Here is a 22,298-nt window from a genome sequence, read left to right as displayed (position 1 = left end):
TCTCAGGGAGCTGCAGAGAGCCAGGGCTGTGTCCCCAGGGAGGACAATCCCAAGGGATGACATTCCCAGTGGATGCTGAGGAGCTGTGTGGGATGCTTGCTGCCCCCTCAGCTGTAAACCACATTTCCTCTTAATCCAGAGGGATTGTTTTTTTTCCCATTGTGCCTTTTAATGGGTTAAGGAGCTGCTGGAGAGGGAAATACTGCTGGGAAATTTGGGAAAAAGCAGTTTGTTCCTCTCTGCTCAGCCTGGATGAGGCTTGGGTGGGAAAATCCCCAAGGAGTGTTTTCCTGTCCCCCCCATCCTGCTGTGATTGTCACTGGGATGGTGACAGTGGTGGCACTTGGGCCTGCTGGCTTTGGGGCTGGAATGCCACCTTGGTGAGTCTCCTCTTGGACTCTCAGGGGATCTGCAGGCTTGGAAAGGCAGATTTTCCTTTCCTAAGGGAAAGGAATTTATCCCTGGACGTGTCCAAGGGGATTTGTGTCCAAAGGACACGCTGCCCATGGAGCAGGATGAGCTTTAAGGTCTTTCCACCCCAAACCATTCCATGGGTTGTTCAGCTTCACCTCGGTGGTGATCAGGGAGTGATCAGGGACAGTGCCTTGTCCCTCCTTGTGCCTCTTTCCTGGAACGAATTCAGGAATTAATTGCACTCCCTGAGGGGAAGGAAGCCTCTCCCGTAGGTTTGCTGGGGAAGGTGGTGGAGGCTCCCCCAGCAGAGTGTTGCTGTTGGACTGCTAGCGGAGTGAAGAGCCGAGAGGCTTTCTCGGGTGATCAAAATTTTGAATTTATTGTTTATTTTAACAACTTGTATAGACTTTCACAGGTCGTTGGGATTGGGTCAATTCAGAACCTCTCTCTAGGCCGATTGGCCAGGTTTGAGCTGCCTATCTTCCAAAAGATTGCTTCAATAACACAAAAACTTTATTTATGAAACATAGGAAGGAGAAAAGTTCCCATGGGAAAGAATCAGTGTTGCCACAGCAGAGGAGCTGCTGTGTTTTTGGTGCTGTTTGGCCCGTTTTGGGCTGTCCTGCAGGCTGTGGGCTGCTGCTGGGATGTGGCACAAGGGGTTGGTGCTGCACTCCGGGGCCTCAGGCACGTCCATGAGGATAATTGAGCATCCAGAGGAAGCCCTGAGCTCCACTAATGGAATTAGGCAGTGCTGCCTCTTCGTTTGAGGGCTGATGGATGGCTGGCTGGGCCTGCTGCATCCTGCCAGCCCCCCAAGGACTTCTAGAGCTCCCAAAGCTCACCCTTCCCCACCCCAAAGCTCCCCTTTCCCCAAATTCCCTCTGCAGCCCCAGCAAATCCTTGCTCAGGGCAGTATTAGGGAGAACAAACTGTTCATGGCAGGTTTGTTTGCTGTTCCTCTCCTCCCTGGCACAAAGCCCGTGGAAATCCACGTCAAGCAGAAGGTGGGAAAGGGGCAGGGAGTGGGAAGAGAGGTGGAACAGGTCGGTGTCAGGGTTTGATCAGCAGGAGCAGCTCCTGTTCATCCTGCAAGGCTGCAAGGTTCACTGCAAAGCGTGAAAATCTCACCTTGTGGGGATGACTGCAACCTCTGCTGCGGGTGCTGGGGGTGTGTGGGAAATCAGGAAAAATTAATATCCCTGAGGAAAACACCCCTCAAGGTCTGGCTGTGGCTGTGGAAGAGGAAAATCCCCTCCCAGCAAACAGCTGGGAGTGGATTTACAGCCTGACTGGTTTTGCTGGGCAGCAGTTGAGGGTTCAAATTCCCCACTTGGAGCAATGATTGCATTGAAAGGTGAATTTGCTGGTTGTGGATGAGGTTTTTCCAGGATTCCTGCCGGGAAGGAGGTTGGTGGCAGGAAACTCCTGATGGTGCAGAGATGGGGTTGTTTGTTGAAGGAGTTGTTTGGTTTTTTTCCATGGCAGAAGGAGAGGGGAAAACATTCCTGTGCTTTTGGTTTTTGTCATGGCAGAGGTTATCAAAGTGACTTCCTTTGGGAGGAAACATCCCAGATTTCCCAAGGAGATTGGGAATTGCCTGTGGCCCCTCCTGCCTCATTCCCTGGGTGCCAGCAGCAGTTTTCCTGGGGTTTTGGGGAGCTTTTCCCAGGGCATTTGCTGGGTTAAAATCTGGCCCAGGAGGAGCATCATCCCTGATCTTCCTGGACAAGCAGCACCTCTGGCTTTGGGACTGAGGGATCTCACCACATCACTCTCAATCCATCTCTATTTTTTATGGATTTATTCTCCTCCTTGGGTCAGCTGGAGGAGAGCAGATTATTTCTCAGAGGAGTCACTCACTCTGCAATTCTTTTTAAAATTGGCTTCAGATCCATTAAAATCTTGGGAAAGGGGGATGTGATCCCAAATCCTTGCTTTGCCTAACAGATTACCTTTGAAACAAATAAATCTCAAAGAATACCCATTTATTTATCAAAAAGGATACTTTTTTCCTCTATAAAGGCCACTTTTCCCCCCTCATTTTCTTTTCCATGCAGGCCAATCCCACAATTTCTCCATTTTCATGCCACGAGCAGACTGGTGCAGTGGGAACTCCCACCTCCCAGAATAGTTCTCCTCCAAGTTCTTCCTGTCCAAATCTCTGCCTGCCTCTCGCTCGCTGCAACCATCAACCCCCGTGGTTATTTCTGCCGCCGCTAATTACTGCCACCAACTAATTAACGCCACTCGCCTTTCCTCTCCTCTTCCCGATGTTTTTGAACCCACTGACACATTCCAATTAAGGGCCTCCTGCAGGGCCCGGGCTGGGATGACTCACAGCAATCTCAGCTGGGATCAACCGTGTGCTTTCCTGAAGGTCACCAATATTGTCCCAAATTGTCCCCGGCCGTGCCAAATCCATGGAGATAGCTCTGGCTTTGCCTCCGTCTCGGTGCAGCTTTGTGGGGATTGATTTGAAGGGTTTTGGTGGTTTTTTTGGATGCTGCTGCCTTTTGTGGGGTGAAAATGTGGGTGAGGAAGGTGGAGAGAGGCTTTGGAGAGGGATGGAGGGAGTGGGTTAGACACAGAGGGTAGGGATGGATGGGATCCTGGGGAGAAATCCTTCCCTGGGGAAGTGGGGAAGGGCTGGGATGGAATTCCTGGGGCTGCCCCTGGATCCTGGAAGTGTGCAAGGCTGGGCTGGAGCACCCTGGGATGGTGGAAGGTGTCCCTGGGATGGCAGGGTGGAATGGGATGAGCTTTAAGGTCCTTCCAACCCAAAGCATTGCAGGATTTTGTGATATTTTTCCATGACTCCCTCCTTGCTTGGGGACCAGAACATTCCAGGATTCTGTGCTATGATTCCATGACTCCCTCCTTGTTTAGGGATGCAGAAGTTCCAGCAGCAGGATAAACCCCTGAGCTCCCAATCCCTTCATTCCTTACCCCAGTGACATTCCCCTCTCCCTTGTTCCTCCATCCCTGCCAGCTCTCCCAGCCGTGCTGGTGATCCCAGGGAGGGAGGGAGGGAGGGGAGGCTCTGCCATCTCCCCCAGGGGTTGAATCCCAGCTCCCTGCTGGGTTCATGCAGGTGAGATCTCCCTGGCTGACCTGCAGGATGTGATTAGTATTAATAGCCCTGCTCAACTCATTATGCAAATGAGGGCAGAGGAGACAATTGGGTTATTCATCTTTAACCTTTCTTTGGGTTTGCTGTGAACCCCCAGCTCCTGTTCCTGGCCTGGCTGGGGGGCTGTTCTGCTGCCATCCATCCATCCAACAGCTGGATCCCTTTTCCTGGGGTGATCCCAGGTGATCCCAGCCTGCACATCCCTCCTGGAGCAGATTCCCAGCCCTGGGAGGAGAAGGGGACTTGGGGTGCTGCTCCCCACGCAGAGCTGGTGACACTGGGTGACAAATCTCCACCGTGGGGCTCGTTCCCTTCTCCCAGCTGTGCTCTTGTGCCTCTAATCCCACATTTCCTCCTGGTTTTGGAGCTCCGGGTGGGTTTGAGGACTGTGAAAACAACCAGAAACACAGACCTGGATTCCTTTTTATCAGGAACTGTAGTGACAGGGCACAGAGAGGGAATTCCTACCTGTGAGGGTGGTGAGGTCCTGTCACAGGATGTCCAGAGAAGCCCCTGGATCCCTGCAAGTTTCCAAAGCCAGGCTGGACAGGGCTTGGAGCAGCCAGGGACAGTGGAAAGTGTCCCTGCCCATGGCAGGGTGGCACTGGATGGTCATTAAAATCCCTTTCAAGCCCAAACAACCCATCTTGGCGCAGCGGTGAGAAGCTGCTGTGACCCCACAATCCATCCCAATCCATCCCAATCCCCTGGGTGCCAGAGGACAGGGCTGGGAGGAGGCTGGGGGGCAGCTCTGGGGTGTCCTGACGTGTCTGTGTTGCCTTGCAGGGGTTCACTGGCCCTTCCCACGCCGCCCTGGCGCTGAGCTGTGAGCAGAGAGCCGGGAAGGAGAAGCAGGAGGAGGATCAGGATCCAGGCTGGGCTGCCAGCAGCGAGCTGTCCATCCGGATAGGTAGAGCTGGAATCCATCCAGGCAAGCATCCTGCCATATACCAACCCCAGAGTGCCCAAAAAGCCCCCTGGGCCACCAGGGCTGGCTGTGATGGGATTGAAATTCCAGGGGTTTTCCCACACACATGCCAAGAGCTCCTTCCCTTCCCTTTCCTCTGCTGCTTCTTATTGCACAAATCACTCCCTCAGCTTCTCCTGCAGCTCTCAAAGCCACTTGCACTGTCTGGGCCATGAATTATTGATCAGCAGCTCTCTGCTCTGCTGGGGCAGTGAAATCCTCTCCTCCTCTGGGGTTATTCCCAGCGTGGGCTCCTCTGACCCTGCCCAGCTCTGCCCCTCCTGGGCTCTGGCTGTCCCTCCTCGTTCCAGAGGTTAATCCAATTGCCAGAGGGTGGAACACAAGGTCCTGCTGGCAGCTCTTTCCTCCCTAAACGGATTTTAAAGGAGGAATTTCGGGCACCTCTGTGGGATTCCCCAGTGTTTGGGGTGGCTGGTGGGAACACCTCCCCTGAGACAGCAGAACTGGCTCTTCCTCCACTCCACAGCAGCTTTCCAGGAGACAAAGAAAATGTCATTTAGCAAATTAATGTTATTTCTCCTCTGATTATTCGCTTGGAGAGCAGCTGAAATCGTGGTTTGAAACATTACAAGAGCAGTTGGGAGCAGATTGATTTGGAGGAATGATCCTTTTTGCAGGGAATAGCTCTGCTCCTCTCCTAAATCAGCCTCTCTGATTGAACCACACTGCTTAATTACACGTTTCCTAAAGCGCTGCGAATCCACAGCGTTTGGAACAGCAGCTCGGGGTTTTCCAGAGGGATGGGAGGATGTTCTGTGCTCCATGCGAGGAGCTTTGCATCCTCCAAATCCCCCAGGCAGCTGCAGGGGGTTTGGTCTTTTGGTCAGGATGGGAAACTTCCCATCTCAGGTGCAGTTTAATTTTATTCTTCGAGGGGAAGGAAGAATAAAATTGTTCTTATGCTCAGCCCTGCAGTTCTCAGCAGCTCGAGCTGCTGAGGTTTTCATGTTTCCATCTCCTTTGAGCTGCAGACAATAACAGTGCAAATGGTTTTGGGAATAGAAAATTTCCATTCGACTTGGTTGTTGGTTTTTTTTTTTCCTCTCTCTGGGGAAATGGTATTAAGAACCTACAATACATTAATGCTTTTATTGTCTTTTTCTTTCTTTTTTTTCCCTTTTCTTTCTGCCGAAATAAACTCGGTATTTTCACAAGATCCCTCCAGCCTTCCAAGAAAGCTGCTTTCCCCAGAGCTGGGTAGTGCTTGCCTGGGCTCTGGGGAACTCTCTGGGAACATAATGGGTGTTTTCAAAGCCTAATGGGTACTAAGTGGAATATTTCAGGCTTAATCACTGTTGAATCATTGACCCTTCCTTCATATTTACAACTTTTTAAATCGCTAAAGCTGTGAAAACAAAGGAAAATCCCAAAGCAGCTGCTGCCTCGTTCTGCCAGTTGTCTCCAGTGCCTGGGGATGGATGGGAAATGTGGAAATCTGCGTCTCTCCAGGGCTCTCCCTGTGTGTCTGAGTCTCGCTGAGGAGCTGAAAAGGCATTTTTAGCGAGGTTTTGGGAGCAGGAGCAGTGTGGTCACACTCAGAGCTGGGATTCTGGGTGCTCTCAGCAGCCAGGAGGTTCCTTCAGACCTGGGGAAAGGGAGGTGGAGGAAAGGTGGGAGAAAAAGCCTCATTTTGCTTTTTTTTCCTCCTCAATCGGCAGCATTTTGGAGCACCAGTGGAAGGTGTCCCATGGCAGGGGTGGAATGGGATGAGCTTTATCTCCCTCCCAACCCAAACTTTCCATCACTGTCCTTCCCCATGGTCTCAAATCCTTTGGTTTTCCATCACTTGTGTTTGCTGGGAGAGAGGAACCACCTGGAAAAGGCTGGAGTCTCTCTCCCTCCAGGGCTGAGGCTCTGCTCCCTCGTGCTCCAGCCTGTCCTGGAGAGAAATGAGACTTTCTGGGAGCTGCCAAAAGCTGGCTGTGCCTCGTGGGTGCCTGGAGTGAGGTGTGTGCATCCCTGGGGAATGGAGGATGGGTGGATTCGCCCTGAATTGGATGGAAAAATCTGTCTAGACTCGGTGCTTGATGAGTGGGATAATCACCAGGCTTTAATTACTCCGAGCAAAGAGAATCCAGCCTTGGCTGTGATAGCTCCAGGAAGGGCTGTAAGTTGTATTTCCGTGCTTTGGGGCAGGTGGGGGTGAGGCTGAGGGGGTTTGTTCTGTCCTGGGGGTGCTGCTGGAGCCCTCGGGGCTCCCAGAGGGGGACTGGCTGAGCTGTCCCCTCCCTGCCCTGCTCCCCCAGGGCTCGGCACAAATCCTGCTGCCTTCTCCAGGTGTTCCATCCAGAGGAAACTGCCGGGACGAGGTCACCTCGGTGCTGCAGCCACGCCTGACCCCGCCGGGCTGTTCTGGGGCAGTTCCCAGAAAGGCTTTGCAGGCGGCAGGGCACCTGGAAACCCGAGCTGTGACTCACGGCAGCTGGCTATGGAACAGCTGAGGTCCTGCTGCCGCTGATTCAGCCGCTGCCATTCCCCAGCCGAGTGGGAGATGCTGTTCCCAGCAGCCTCCTCCTCTCCCCTGCAACGTCCTCGCTGCTCCTTCGCAGCTGGCAGAGCTCTGGGAAGGTGCTGGGGCGCTGGAGGGCATGGAAATGTGGGTGGGAAGCTGCTGGATCCAACCCCAAACACCCCTGTGGTGCTCAGGCACAGCTCCAGCCCCAGGGAGGGAAGGGCAGTGGGAATTCCTGCTCTGGAATTCCTGCTCTGGCTGCTGATAAAACTCCAGAGAAATGTCTAAGGAAGCACCTGGAGAAGCAGCAGCATCTCTGCTGCTCCTCATCCAGCCCAGAGCCAGGGGTTTGTGTCTCCTGGAGAGATTTTCCAGGAGTGTGGAGTGGCAGGACAGGGAGGAACAGCCTGACAGCGAGTGGGTTGGGATTGATGTTAGGGAGAAATTCCTCCCTGTGAAGGAGGTGAGGCCCTGGAATGGAATTCCCAGAGAGTCTCTGGCTGCCCCTGCATCCCTGGAAGTGTCCAAGTCCAGTTTGGAATAGCCTGGGCTAGGGGAAGGTGTCCCTGCCATGGGATGGTGGCACTGGATCATCTTTAATGTCCTTTCCCAGTCCATTCCCTGATCCTGTTGTGCTCCTGGCTGCAGGGGTTGGAAGTCACTGATGTCACTGAAGGGAATCAGAGCCTGCTGTAGTGACTCAGGTGGCTTTTGCTGCAGTGGGATTTATGGAATGGCACCCTGGCATCCCTGCCTGGCTGCTCAGGGAGGAAATCCAGCTGGGAAAAGAGCCCTGTGGTTTCAGCAGGGTCTGTAAGAAATGAAATTCTGTTAAACTTGTTGCTTCAACGAGCCAGGAGGTCTGGGGGCACCACAGAGAAACCTCATTGCACAGAAATTGTATTTATTTTCCCCTTTAATTGGAGCTGCTGCATCAAACCTGAGCTTCAGGTGGGGATTTGGCTGGGGAAGCCCTGGAGCAGGGTGGGCTGGGTTGGGGACATTGGTGACATCAGCCCCTTCCTAAGCTCATTTCCCCCAAATTTTTGCCATATTTCTCCCCTCCAAAGGAAGTTTCCCTGCACCAGGGCTGCCAGAGGGGCTGCCCAGCAGGGCAAGCAGAAGCTGCTCAGGGAATATCTCTGTGTATCAGTGCACTGAAGTGTGAGGGAAGGAGCTGGGGAGATGAGAGGAGGCAAAACCCCTTGGGAGGCAACAGAAGCAGAGAGCAGGAGCTGAGTGTTGGCCTTGCCACTGATCCTTGAGGCAGCACACCTTTTTTTTTGTCCTTACAGATGAAAAAAATCCTGTTTTTTCCACCTGGTTTCAGGGAGCCCAGCCTTGTCTCAGCAATGCCCAGCTCCCACCACAGGGATCATGGCCAGTTTCCTGTGCATTTTCTCCTCATTTCCTCCCTCCCTGAGCAGAAGCAGAGGGAGAAATGATGGATCCAACCTCTCCAGCCATGAAACCCTCAGGTCTGATCAGGGTCATTCAGCCAGAACCTCCTGTGTGCATCCAAAAGGTTCATTAAGCCCTCGAAACTTATATAACACGAAACTTCTTCTTTAAAACGGGATGGTTTTTAAGTTTTCCGTGATCCCAGCTCTGCCTGTAATAACTTTGACACCGTGCTTGATGCTCAAAACTGCTGCTTTCACCAGCCATCAATTCACCTGGGAGCCTCAGAGGCAGCCTGGGTAATAAACGCCCGTGGCAGTGTCTGTATTGATTAAAAAACATCCTAACTGCCCCTTTCTGAAGCGTTTCAAATGGTTATTGACCATCCCTGCCAGCCTGGGTTCCGTGCTTGGCTTTTATAGTCCAGCCTGAACATGGATTTATGTGCCCAGAGCTGCAAAGAAATAAATGAAATGGGAGCACATCATTCCTGCTGAAGGGAGGAAATGCCTGCTTCCCTCAGAGGTCTGTTCCCCCCATCATTCCAGTCACTGCTGTGCTCCTGAGATCAGGAATTTTGATTTTTTTCCAGGGCTGAGAGCAGCCTGGTGTTTGCTGCCCTTTGCTTTTGGGTGTTGTCGCAGGTGGGTGGAAAAATCTCCCTTTTTTCCTTGGATTTGTTCCCCAGCCTGCAGTGAATAAACCACCCAGAGCAGGTTGTTCTGGATCTGAGGTGTTGGGATTCCTAACGGGAAATTCCAACTTCTGGCCTTCCAGGGGAGAGCCTGGTGACCTGGGCTGTGCCCAAGGGATCTGGGGGTGGAATCTGGGGGTGGAATCCTTCATTCCAGAGGGATCTGTTGATCCAGGAGCTTTATGAAGCTCTGCTGAGTGATGTGCCAGGGAGGCTGTGGGAGCTGCAGGGAGGGTTTTTGTGGTGCTTGTGGCCTTTCAGAGCCTTTTCCCAAACAGAGCCTGAACTGTGTTATCATGGAGCTTTAATTCCCTATGGCTGTACCTCCCAGTCTGTTCTATCTGTTTAACCCTGCAGCTGGATGACATAAATTCCTCAGGAGCTCCTCTCCATCCCTGGAGCTCCTGGGTGATGCTTTGGGGTCCCCAAGTGGTGGCAGGGACAGGCAGGGGGTGGTGTTGCCATCAGCCCTGCAGAAACCCCTCTGGATTTGAGGTGTTCAGGGGGAGGAACCTCCCCAGGGATGTGTCTGCAGCCACCCTTTGCCTTCCCACAGCAGCTGGAGGGCTGGAATCCTGGCTCAGCCCCATCCCAGAGGCTGGGAGAGGATTAGCACAAGCAAACCTCGGGAGAAATTTCACTTCAGTGCAGCTGCACTGGAATTTCAAGGTTTATTAAACCAAACCAGCTTTGCTCCAGCCCCTGGTGTGGAGCTTGGTTGGGCTCCATTCAGCAAGCAGGGGGATTAATTTATTTTCTGGAGATGGTTCCTCAGCTGGATGGGGATGGGAATGATTTGCAGCCACCCTAAGGAGGCTCTGGAGGGATGGAGGGAGAATCAGGAGCTGTGAAGTGTGGGGAGAGCAGCAGCACTGCTCTGGGGGGAAACTACAGCTGGGAAAAGGGCTGTTCCCAAAATTCCAGCTAAACAGACGTGGTGAGGTGTGGGAAAAGCCATAGCCCAGCTGTGCCAGTGCAGGTGGTCCCTGGATTCAGGGCTGTGGGGTGAGAAGTGGGATGGGAGCAATCCCAAAAGGGACTGTGGGGCACTGCAGTGGGCTCAGTGGGTCTGTGAGGAGCAGTTTGAGCACATCCTGGAGACAGAAATATAAATATTTGTATAGAAATAGAGCAATTGTCTGCCTGGTTCTGGTCCCTTTGCAGGTGACCTCTTTCCTTCCTGGCACTGTCACACCAAGGGGTGTGTTTAGGGCCATAAAAACCTGTGCTGCTTTGGGATTTTGACTCCTCACCCTGTGCCTGCTGGTGGTTTGGGATCATCCTGTCCCTGTTTCTGCTTCCTCAGCTCTGGGCAACCCCAAACCTCCTCAGCTGCTCTTGGGGTGCAGGGATGGCTTTGGGGTACACCTTGGGCTGTGCTTTTATCCCCTAAAAATCCTGTCTCTGCAGGGCTGCACGAAGGGCTGCTGAGCTGCTGGAGCTGGCAGCACCCTCTGGCACCCCTGGGCCCTTCGTGGAGCTGCAAAAACGGATAAATTGCCCTCAGCCCTGGGAAAACGGACAAATTCCCACCTTGGTTGCCATTTGGGGCGACACCTCCCAGCTGGTTTGGCTCTCCCAGCCCAGCTGAGCTCCAGTTTGGGGCAGAGCTGTGTCCCAGGGCCTGGGGAGCTGCTGGGGCAGAGCTCAGCCTCGCTGGGAGCTGGGAACATTTTCCAGCTTCATTTTCCCTGATCTCTGATGTGATTTGGGCTGGGATTTCCCATCTGATTTCAATTCCAGCACATTTCCAGTGGCCTCAGAAGGTTGTTGATGTCCAGGCTGCTCTTTGATGCCCTAGCAAGTGGTATATGGCACAGGATGATGGAATATGCCTTTTCCCTAAAAAAATCAATGGTTTTGTTCCTCCCCCCTGCCACCAGGAAGCTCTCCCAGATACAAGTATTGATTGCTGAGCTAAAAGCCACGTTTGGATTATAATTGTCCTTTAAATCAGTGGGGCTGGGGGGGGTTTGCACCATAATTGCTCCTTAATTCACTGGGGCTGGGGGGGTTTGGAGCCTAATTGTTCTTTAATTCAGTGGGGCTCATGGATTTGTGCTCTGATTGCTCTTTAGATCAGTGGGGTTGGGGGATTGCACTGGAATTCTTTAATTTAGTGGAGTTGGGGGGTTTGCACTGAAATTCTTTAATTCAGTAGGGTTGGGGAGTTTGCACTAAAATTCCTCTTTAATTCAGTGGGGTTGGAGGGATTGCATTGAAATTGTTCTTTAATTCAGTGGGGTGGGGGGATTGCATTGAAATTCTTTCATTTAGTGGGGTTGGAGAGTTTCCACTGAAATTGCTCTTTAATTCAGTGGGGCTCATGGATTTGTGCTCTAATTGCTCTTGAAATCAGTGGGATTGGGAGGATTGCACTGAAACTCCTCTTTAATTCAGTGTGGCACATCCCTGCATCAAATCCCAGCTCGTGCAGCCACCAGGAGAGGTGTTGGATAAATTACCCCAATTAGAGAGGATCTCTCTGCCTCCTGAAATGAGTTTTTGCTCCCCAGCTGAGCCTGTGGAACGCCTGAGCTGCTCAGACATCCTGCCCAGCCCAGCCAGAAATGAGGTTTGATTTCAGCCCAACAGAGGGACTGAAAGGCACCATCCAACCCACCTGAGTGGGGTTTTTGGGGGGCTCCTGGTGGTTTTCTCCCAGGAAAACCTCCCAGGATTTAATGCTTGAGGATGGGAATGGCACAGGGCCAGGCTGCTGCTGGATGGGGCAGGATGCAGGGGAGTGGAGCTGTGCTCCCTTTGGAGGATGCAGGTTTGGGTTGGGATGAGGAATAGCTGCAGCACAGCAGCTGAGATCTCCAACTGGGCTTTTCCAAGATGGTTTTTTAGCAGGCCGGGCAAGCAGGAGGGCTGCTGTGCTGGGAGTGTGTCCCCTGAGTGTCCCCTGAGTGTCCCCATCACCTGGCCATGGCACCAGTGGCCTCAGGCTGCCTGCAGGGCGATGTGACAGCAGCATTTCTCTCAGCTCCTTGGGCTCCACAGAATAAAAGGACTTTGATTTTTATTTTGATTTCCCCAAGACCTGCTGCTGTCTCATCTGGACCGCTGGCAGCTCCAGCCAAAGCTCTCTGTTCTCCCAACCTGTGTTATCTGCCGAGCCCAGGGCTGAGCAATCCCTGCCCATCTGGGGCTCCTCTGGCAGCACAGAGCTCCCCCCAGCCCTGCCCTCCCGGGGGATGCTCAGCAATAAAAAACTCCAACCCCAGGGGCATCTGGAGAGAGGCAGCCAAGCTGGGATTGCTTCCCTTCAAAGGCCTGGGATGGATCTGTGACAGCAGATGGTGCGAGCTGCTGAAAGTCGGGATGAGGCAGCGCTGAATTCCCAATTAAGTGTAATTAAAACGGGGCTGATTTGTTTCTTTGGCTGCCAAGGGGCGTCGCTTGCCTTTGAAGGAGGGGCTGAGCCCTGGTGCTTTCCCTGCTCCCGGGAGCTCGGAGGGAATTCGTGGCATCGACAAGAGATGCTGGGATTTCAGATGAACCAGGGAAGTGGTTGGTTGGTTCTTTCCATCCCTCTCCAGGGTGGGAATGGGGGAAATCCCTGCTGGCCCATCTTGGGAAGAGGCAGTGGGTGGGATTGCATTATTTTTGTTTGAAGTGGGGCTTGGAGCAACCTGGGATAGGGAAAAATTCCCTGCTGATGGCCGTGGGGTGGAACTGGATGAGTTTAAAAGTCTCTTCCACCCCCAACCAGGTGGGTTTTCCAGGTGGGTTTCAGCAGCTTTCCCAGAGGGCAGGGAGGTGGCTCAAGGAGCTGCATCCCTGCTGGGTGCCAAATCCCTGGAAAACACCCCAAATCTCATCCTCCCTCTCAGTTTTTTCCCCCTGGTTTGGGTTTGGGATTGTCAAACCCATCCATGTCCCACGTGCAGGGGTCAGAGATGCCTTCAGCTGGCATGCTGAGTGCTTCCCATGGAAAGGCAGCTAAAGGCTGTTTGGAATGATCCTTTATGGAAACACACGAGGCAAATGGGAAGAGGAGGATTTATTTCTCCGTGTGTGCTTCCCAGCTGAATTCCCACCCTGCTCAGCTGAGTCATCCCTGCATTCCCACCCCGGCCTCAGGGACATCCATTTGCTTTGGATTTTGAGGAGAAAAAAAGCACCCAGCTCCTTCTGGCATTAACTCCAGGGATGGTGCAGATCCTGGGATTTAGGAGTGGGTTTTGGGGTGGTGTTTGCTGCCCTCCTCCAGCCCCTGGGGTTTGGGGTTGGTGCTGAGGATGCTGCTGGGCAGTGAGGGAATCCTGGTGCTCCTGGATTTCTGAGCCAGAGCCCCTTTTTTCTCCTTCATCCAGAGACAGGAATTCTCATTCTGGAGCCTTTCATCCCAGATCCATAAATCAGAGTCGATGGGAGGAAAAAAATCCCACAGAGGAGGCAGAGCTGAATCCTCCCTTTGGCCACGTCACTGCCAGCCCTGGCTTTGCTTCGCTGCTTTTATCCCAAGGACAGCCTAAAATAGGAACATGAAACATTGAGCAGGGCTGGGGGGAGCTGAACACGGAGTGGAATAAAGCTGGGATTCTGTCAGGAATGTGGGAAGTGTCTCCTGCTCAGCCAGCAGGGCTCTCTTCAGATCCATTTCCTTCCCTGGCGGTGTTTTCCTGCTGCAGGTTTTTCCTGCTCCTCTGAGGAGGGAGATGGGGAATCTCCTGCTCTCCTTCCTATGGGATTTGTTGGGATGCAGCCCCTCTGGGGGGGAATTCAGGGATTCTCAATGTCCATGGGAGGGATGAGGTGGGATCATCTCCTGGGATCATCTCCTCTCCAGGCTGTCCCAGTCTCTTCCCATCCCACAACCCCTTTGAAATCTGCTTTGTGTGCAGAAAGTCCTGTTGTTCTGCTGGAATTTATTCCCAGGAATCAAGGGAGAGCTGTGTGTGTGATTCCTTTGGGGTATCCCATTCCCAATCCCACTCCCAATCCCATTCCCACTCCCAACCCCACTCCCAGCCCCACCCATCTCCGTGGATGATGGATGGTGCTCCCCAAAGCAGCCTGCTGCTTTGCTTTTTCCTGGAGAACAGGCAAAAATCCAATCTGCTTGTCCCTCCAGAGGGAGCTGGGATTGATTTTGTAACTCCACAGGCTGAGAACAGAGGAGCACTTTATTTATTTTCCTCCAAAATCGATTCCTTATTTTATTTTGCCACCTCTGAGAGTGTCCCCTTTTCCCAGGTGTGTTCTCAGACTGGGAAGTTGGTGCTGCTGGGGGATCAGGATGGGAACTCCAGGTGTGGTTTTATTCCAGAGCTCTGAAAGCTGCTGAGCAGCAAAGGCAGCCTGTGAGTGGAGGAATTCCGTCTAGGAATTGGGTTGCAAGGAGCAGAGGGGAAGAGTTTTAAACTGCCAGAGGGCAGGGATGGATGGGATTTTGGGGAGGAATTCCTGCCTGTGAGGGTGGGGAGGCCCTGGATGGAAGCTGTGGCTGCTCCTGGATCCCTGGAAATGTCCAAAGCCAGGCTGGACATTGGGGTTTGGAGCAACCTGGGACAGTGGGAGGTGTCCCTGTGGAACTGGATGAGCTTTGAGGTCCCTTTCCACCCAAATAATTCCATAATTATAGGCACCACCTCCATCTCTAGTTAAACCTCTGGGGTCTAATGCTTTTATTAATTTAATTCATGTGCAAAGAGAGTTTTTCCAGCTGAAATCTTTCGGAATGAAAGGAGCAGCAGGTGGCTCTGGCTAGTGGGAATGCCAGGGGGAAGGAATGAGAGAGATTGTGGAGAGAAGAATTGAGTGATGAGAGAAATCTCATCCTGTGCCTGGTTTTGGTGTCTTGGAGATGATAAAATCCCAAGTGGGAGTTCTCTGGAATTCCAACATCTGGGCTGTGTGGCTGAGAGCTGCTCCTGGAGCCTGTGCCAGCCTCAATTCCTGCTCCATGGGTTTCTGTGCTTTCAGCTCTAATTTAAAAAGGCAGGCAGGAGGGAAAGGCAGAGGGAAGTTGAGGCAGGAATGACGTGGCAATAAATGAATTAATTCCTGTGTTTGGGGCGATGTTGGAGGCACAGCTGGGGTGAGTGCAGGTGCTCCTGGGGCTGCTGGGATGGATCCCTTGGGAATGGCAGGATCCCTTGGGAATTTCAGGAAAAGGCTCTGCCAGGCTCAGGGGGAGCAGCACCAACCTCATCTCCCCCCAACTCCACCATTCCCACCCCAACCTGGTGCTTCCTGCTTCCTCAACATAAAATCAAATCCCAGCTTTCCTTTCCAGTGGGTAACGAGGGCTTTTCCTGCCTCCCTTTGGAGATTCTCCATGCCTGATCTCTCTCCCATCAGAGGCTGTTCCCTGCCAAGGCTGGCAGAAGCCAGCGTGGCTCAGCGCTGGGAAATGAAGTGATTAAAGTCACCAGGATGTGTAAAATCCCAGCATCAAACGGTTCAGCCCAGCACTTCATCTGCTGGGAGCTCTTGCAGGAGTTCTTGGAAGTGAGCAGGAATTAGTTTGTTTAGCAGGACCTGGTGCATGTAATGACTTTGGGACGTGGTGCCACTGCTCTGCCCAGGGAGTTAATCTTCAAACACAGAGCTGGGAGGTCAGCGAGGGTTTGGGAATTAGTGTTGCTTCTGCCAGCCTGTGGCACCCCAGGGAGCAGCAGCACCCGAGCTGTGCCACGTGCTGTCCCCCTGTGCTGTGTCACCTCTGTCACTGGGTTTGCTCCTTCGCTGGGAGGTTCTGTGCCTTGCTAGGGAAATTCTGGGGGAGACTGGGAGCTTCTGGGGCTCTTTTGGGGCTGGATTGCTTCTGGAGTGATGTTTGGGGTGGGATTTGGTTGTCAGGCTCAGGCTGATGTTTGAGCTGGAATTTTGGTGTCAGGCTCAGGCTGATATTTAAGCTGAATTTTGGCGTCAGGCTCTGGGTGATGTTTGAGAAAGGGTTTGGGGGTCAAGCTCTGAGTGATTTTTTTGAACTGGGCTTTGGGTTTTGTGCTCCAAGTGACACTTAGGAGGAATTTTTGTGTTGAACTCCCTCTGTTTGGTGCCTGGGGCTCCATCACCCTCCTTCTCCAACCTCCAGGCAGCTCCCAGCTCCCACAACCTGCACAGCAGTGCCCTGGCTGTGCCATTCCCACTGAATCCTCAGGCTCTGGAGCATGGGAAGCCTGTGCTCCCTGCTCAAGCACCCTGAGCTCTCCTAGCAGTAAATAAAAGCTATTTTTAAAAAGAAATCCTTATTTTGACCATAGTTGGGCAGCTCCACGGAGCCTCTTTTCCAGCATTTTTTGTTCTCTGAGTGTCAACTTCCCAGGAACTGGATTTTCCCAGCTTTGGGGGTTCACTCCTCACCACAACAGCATTCCCCTGGCAGTTTTATTTCCACCTCCAGCGGGATCTGTGCTGTCAGACCTGACAGAGGTGTGGATCCCTGAGGGATGCAGCTTTCCCTGTACCTGTCTGTGGGGCTGCTTAGTTATCCCCTAAGACGTGCTGTGCTTAATTAGCGGCAGTAATTAAAACCTCTCCTGGAGGTGGGAGGGAAGAGCAGCCCTGCCTGGCTGGCAGCAGATGCTCCCCAGCACCCATCTGCTCTTTGAGCATCCAGAACCTTCTGTGCTCCCTGCAATTCCTGCTGCAGGGGGGAAAGGAGGAGGAAAACGAGGATGGGAGGAAGTTTTTTAGGAGGAGGAGATGAGTGGCTTTGGTTCCTGGTGGGGACTTGGAGAGCAGTGGCACTGGTGGCTTCAGCCCCAAATCTTGGGAAAAGGCTTTGAAAAAAAAGGGAAAGCTGAGGGAATGGAAGGTGGTGATGTGCTGGGCTGTGGAGCAGAGCTTGGCTGCTGCTGGGGGTGTGTGGAGCCCAAGTTCCCTGGGATTGTCTGCAGAGCCTGTGGGAATCAGAGAGATTTTCCAAGGGATCCTGATTTATCTCGGAATTTATTATATTTATTATTTATTTATTTAAAAAAATTATTTATTCTTCGGGGTGAGAATTCCATGCACAATTCCTGTGTTCCTCGGGAAGGGATGTCAGCTCCTTTTTTTGGGAAATGGTTCCTTGTCCCCTTGCCCACCCCAGCATCAGCCCGAGCTTTTCCTCTCTCCTGCTTTTCCTAGGACAGCAAAAACCTGGATTTCCAGCTGCAGAGGAGCAGGTGATGGGAAGGAAAAGGGTGGGAGGTGTTGTGGGGCTCAGAGGAGCCAAGGGGGATTTGGCAGCAGCTTTTGTGCTGCTCTGCTGCTCCCTCCAGGTGCTCCTGGAGCTTCGAGCTGCCACCCTGCTGGGATTAGAACCCTGCAGGAGCATTTCAGGCTTTTCTGCCTTTCTCATGTTCATCAGCACAGAATGATTTTTACAAACAGCCAGCAGTTAATTCTGGATTTTAATAAGTCTGTTGTGCAGCCGTGCTTGGCGCTGCCTCTCCTCCCCTTCTCCCTGAGCTGACAGGTCTAAACAGATCACCCCTTGGAAATTTAGCTGAAGGAAGAATCCCTGGAGATCCCTCCCTGCCTGGGCAGCTCCAGAGCCTTGTTGGAAGGACTGGATGGGGAAATCCAGGGGGGGAAGATGGAGGAGGAGGAGTTTGGAGCTGGGAATGATTTTCCTTCCAGCATCTCCAGCCCAGGGAAGCTCCAGATTGTCCTCAGTGAGTTTGTTCCAGCAGGGAGAGAGGAGATGCTGGAGAAGGAGCCTGGGGATGCCAACCACTGTCTGGAGGAGGTTCTGCAGGGAAATTGGGATTAAAACGAGTTTCAAACCACCTGGGAAGACTCCAAGCTTTTCCAGATAATATTGGAGCAACCCCTGCAGCCTGGAACTCTGAACTTCAGGGCTTGGGAGAGGTTAGAGCCAGGTTTAAGTGAGGAGGAGGAGGAGAAAGGCTCTGCAGCAGGGGTGGTGAGGAACTGGAGATCTCCCTGGGCTCTGGCTGGGATTTGGGAGCTCAGGGAGCACAGGAGGAGGAGTTTGCAGCCCAGAGTCAACAGATCCCTGCTCTGTTTGTGCACCAGAGCTGAGCTCAGGGCTAATGCAAACAGTTTTCATTAAGAAATAATCAAAAATAAAAAGCCATTCCACGTGCTGATAAGGAGCCAGTTGTTTTTTTTTCACTCCAGCAGCAGTTTAAGCCACGCTCAAAGCCATTTATCTTCCCCCCAGCGCTGGCTGCAGAGGATATGAAAAATGCAGCAAGCTGCACATATGTAATTAAACTTTTGGCAGAATCCTTGCCCCGCAGCTTTCCTCAGAAATTCAATAATGACAAATCGAGTGGAATATCTAAAGGACTTTTTTTGTGAACAGGATTTAAAAGACCGTCTGTGGCACGGAGTTATTCGCCACCTAATTGCCTTGGCAGGGCTGTGGTGTCAGCTATTCTCCCCTTGTTCTGCTCTTATCTCCTCTCCAATTTGCCATTGAGGCTTTCCTGATTCCCAGCCAAGCCCGTGCTCAGCCCTAATGAGGGTTTTGTTCCCCCCAGCCTGGTGTTTTCCAGCTGGGGATGGTGCTGGCTGGGAGCTGTCCCGGTGCTGGCAGGGCTGTCATCCCCACCCTGTAATTATCTTTGCTTCTTTATCCTCTTTTTCCAGCAGCAGTTGGAAGTGAAGCTCATCCCCTGGCCGGGCTCTGTGTGACACTCTGGGGAAAACGATGCTGGGATTGTCTCCCTGTTTTTGGTTAATCCTGGCTAATGCAGGGATCGTGTGGAGGAGAGGCAGTTTGGTGTTCAAACCGTCCAGCCAAACCACATGCAGAGCTTTCTCTGGAAAAGCTGCACTGATTCTTTTTGATTCCCACAGTTTTTCCCTGTTTTCCTCACCTCTGTGGTATCCCCACCATCTTTTTTCACTGCTGGCCTTGGAGGGGCTTCAGATATGCTTGGAAAAGGCAATTTTTCATTATTTCCCCCTCAATGGGGAAGTAATTAAGTATAAGCAGAATAATTAAAAATAATGTATAAAATATAAAATAACAATTAGCAAAGTTGCTGATAGAAGTGAGCTGGGGCTGAGCACCTGAGGAGGTGGCAGGGAAGCAACAGAGCTGAGCTGGGCTTTTGTTTTTGCTCATTGGCTTCAGACTGAAAGAGAGGAGGATGAGATGGGATGTTGGGAGGAAATTCTTCCCTGTGAGGGTGGAGAGGGGCTGGGATGGAATTCCAGGGATGGAATTCCCAGAGAAGCTGTGGCTGTCAGTGGATCCCTGGAAGTGTCCAAGGCCAGGCTGGAGCACCCTGGGGCAGTGGAAGGTGTCCCTGCCCATGGGATGGTGGCACTGGATGAGCTTTGAGGTCCCTTCCCACCCAAACCATTCCAGGATTCCATGAAAATCCACCCTGGAACACTTGGTATTTTCTCCAAAAGGAGAAGTGCTGCGGTTTTGTCACTTCTGAAGGTAACTTCATGTCTCTGAATGTCCCAAAATCCCTTCATCCTCCTCCCTGGAAATGCCAGAGGGATTCCTGCCCCTCTGCATCCCCACACCAGCCTGGCTTCCCTGCAGGCTGCAGCTCCACAGGGAGCCAGGCATTGGGGTGACCCCAAACCCATGTCCTGCTGGCTCTGTGGGTCAGTGCTGGTGGCCTGGGCAGGGCCAGCTCAGGACAAGGCTGTTTGTGGGGCAGAGAACTCGTGCCAGGCAATTAAATTAATCCAGCCTGGAGAAGGGAATTCCATCCTGCAGCCTTGGCTGCCCCTTTGCCAGGGGTCTCCGTGCCAGCATTCCCACAGTGCCTTGGCCAGGCTGCTCCTCGGGATCTGTTTGTCCTTGTCTCGCTTCAAACCAAACGTTTCTCCTGTCCCCTGCAGGCTGGGGCTGTGCCACCAACTGTCACCGCCTGGGCTGGCACTCGGGGACAGCTGGCTCCGTCTGGCTGCTGACAGGGACAGTGTTTGTCTGGCTGTGTTTGCAGAGACATGGGGACTTGGATGGGGACAGGGGATCTGTGCTGGGGACAGCCAGGGATGCTCCTGTCCCAGGGGAGGTGACACCAGGGAACCCACCTGGCCCAGGGGAGTTCTTGCCTTTAACCTGGTCCCACAGTCCAGGTTGGAATTTCCTCATGGAAAGGGTGGTCAGGGATTGAAAGGGGCTGCTCAGGGAGTGTCACCATCCCTGGAGGTGTCAGAGGAACGATGGGATGTGGCACTCAGTGCTCTGGGGACGAGGTGGGGATCGGTCACAGGCTGGGCTCTGGAGATCTTTTCCAGCTTAAGTGATTCTGGGATTCTGTGAGAACACCCTAAATCCTTGTGTTTATTCCCTGTGTTGTTGAGGACTCTTTGGGAATCCTGTTCTGGAAAGGGGTGAAATCCAAAGGAAATGTGAGAGGGTTTTCCTTCATCAGCAGAGGCAATGGAACTGCAGCCCTGCCAGCTTTGGGATGGGGACAAAGTCTCACTCAGGGACTCAGTGTTGTCCTCATCATCCTCAGCAGTCCCAGAGCCTTGCTGGGTGTGAGCTGGGTGGCATCAGGAGCAATCCCTGGAGGAGGAACTTCGGCTTTTCCCTGGCTCTCCCTGGGCTCTGCAGTGTGGGGAACCTCTGCTCTGGCTGCTGCTATTCCCTCTCTCTGCTTTTCCCCCTGGGAAGGGAGGCAGGAGCTGTCCCCAGCCTGGCTGACCGTGGTGTTTTCTGTCCCCCAGACAAGGCTGAGAACGGGGAGCCCTACCAGAGGAGGAGGGGAGCAGGGACAGCCCTGGCTGACGGCCCCACGGCATTCCCAGTGCCCCGGGATGGAACCCCTGCGGCTGGGAGCAGCAGCTGGAGGAGGATCATGCTGATGATCCTGGCTATAACCATCCACAACATCCCAGGTGAGTCCTGTCCATCCATCCATCCATCTGTCTGTCCATGCATACATGCATCCATCCATCAATCATCCATCCATCCCTCCATCCATCATCCATCCATCCATCCATCTGTCCATCTGTCTGTCCATGCATGCATTCATCCCTCCATCCATCCCTCCATCCATCCCTCCATCCATCATCCATCCATCTGTCCATCTGTCTGTCTATCCATCCCTCCATCCATCCCTCCATCCATTCCTCCATCCATTCCTCCATCCATCATCCATCCATCCATCCATCCATCATCCATCCATCCATCCATCCCTCCATCCATCCCTCCATCCATTCCTCCATCCATCCATCCATCCATCCATCCATCATCCATCCATCCATCCCTTTCCATCTATCCATCCATCATCCATTCATTCCTCCATCCTTTCATCCATCCATCCCCCATCCATCTTCCATCCATTCCTCCATCCATCCATCCATCCATCCATCATCCATCCATTCCTCCATCCTTTCATCCATCCATCCATCCCCCATCCATCCATCCATCCATCCATCCATCCCTTGCAGATCCCACAGAGCTCCCACCTCCCCATCCCCGTTTCCCTCCCAGCCGGCACTCGCTGAGTGGGCTCCCTCTGACAGGGTGCTGTTCCAGCTCCCGTGGGTCTGAGCCACGTGAGGTCTTGGCAGCAGAACCCCCAAGGGTGGGGAGGGGGCTTGGGGGAGCCTTTGGAGCAGGGAACATCTGCAGCCTGGCTCGTGCCAGCCGTGGGTGGAAATCGTAATTCCCGAGAAAGGTGATTCTGGGAAGGCAACGAATTCTGCTCCCTTTAACCTCCCTTCTGTCTGTGAACAGCACGAGATGCATTTCAGAGTGCTGAGTCTCTGCAGGAGAATCTGCAATTGGGGTTTATTTCCTTAGCCGAGGCATGGATTTGGACAATGGGTGGGAAATTGCGGAGCTGCAGCTCCTGGAGGGCTGAGTCCTGCCGGGCTGGGCTTTGTGGTGCTGAAAGAGGTGATCAACACATGATGAGATCAATTGGTGACAGCTCAGGACTGTTTTGCTGCTTTGCAATTCTTGGGGGTGTTGAAAGTAAAATAAGGCAACCTTTTCCAGGGTTTCTTTCATGGTTTTCCCCCCTCCCTCCTCCTCCTCTCCTTCCCTTGGCTTTCCTTTCTCCCTTCTCTGCTCAGTCTGTGCTCAGGTTGGAGGCTGGATTGGGATGGGTGCAGGGAGGGCAGGGAAAGGCTTTTCTGCATAACTTGAATCCGTAAATTTGGGAAAAAACGATGAATGATTTGGGAAGAGCTGTGCATTCCCACCGTTGGATTTTGGCAATGTGGAGCTGCTGGGCTCAAACCCTCACTCATCACCTTGTGACTTCGAGAGTGACTTTTATCCAGTGCCAGGACATCCATCCTGAATTCCATCCCTGGA

At 52.9% G+C, this 22,298-nt stretch overlaps 1 protein-coding gene across 4 annotated transcripts in view; it reads left to right on the top strand.

Moving 5' to 3' along the window:
- The window catches only part of SLC39A11 (solute carrier family 39 member 11), a 64,041-nt gene that overhangs the window by 13,292 nt on the left and 28,451 nt on the right, over positions 1–22,298 (top strand). For all 4 annotated transcript variants that reach the window (XM_085077389.1, XM_085077386.1, XM_085077388.1 and 1 more), the window contains exons 5-6: positions 4,334–4,457; positions 20,699–20,869. In XM_085077389.1, the coding sequence (XP_084933515.1) occupies positions 4,334–4,457; positions 20,699–20,869 (295 nt within the window). The remainder of the gene's footprint in view (positions 1–4,333; positions 4,458–20,698; positions 20,870–22,298) is intronic.

The sequence above is a fragment of the Lichenostomus cassidix genome, chromosome 18 (genome assembly GCF_008360975.1).
Source record: "Lichenostomus cassidix isolate B80296 chromosome 18, HeHo_3.0, whole genome shotgun sequence".
Classification (NCBI taxonomy): Eukaryota; Metazoa; Chordata; class Aves; order Passeriformes; family Meliphagidae; genus Lichenostomus; species Lichenostomus cassidix.
This window is presented reverse-complemented; position numbering and strand designations above follow the sequence as displayed.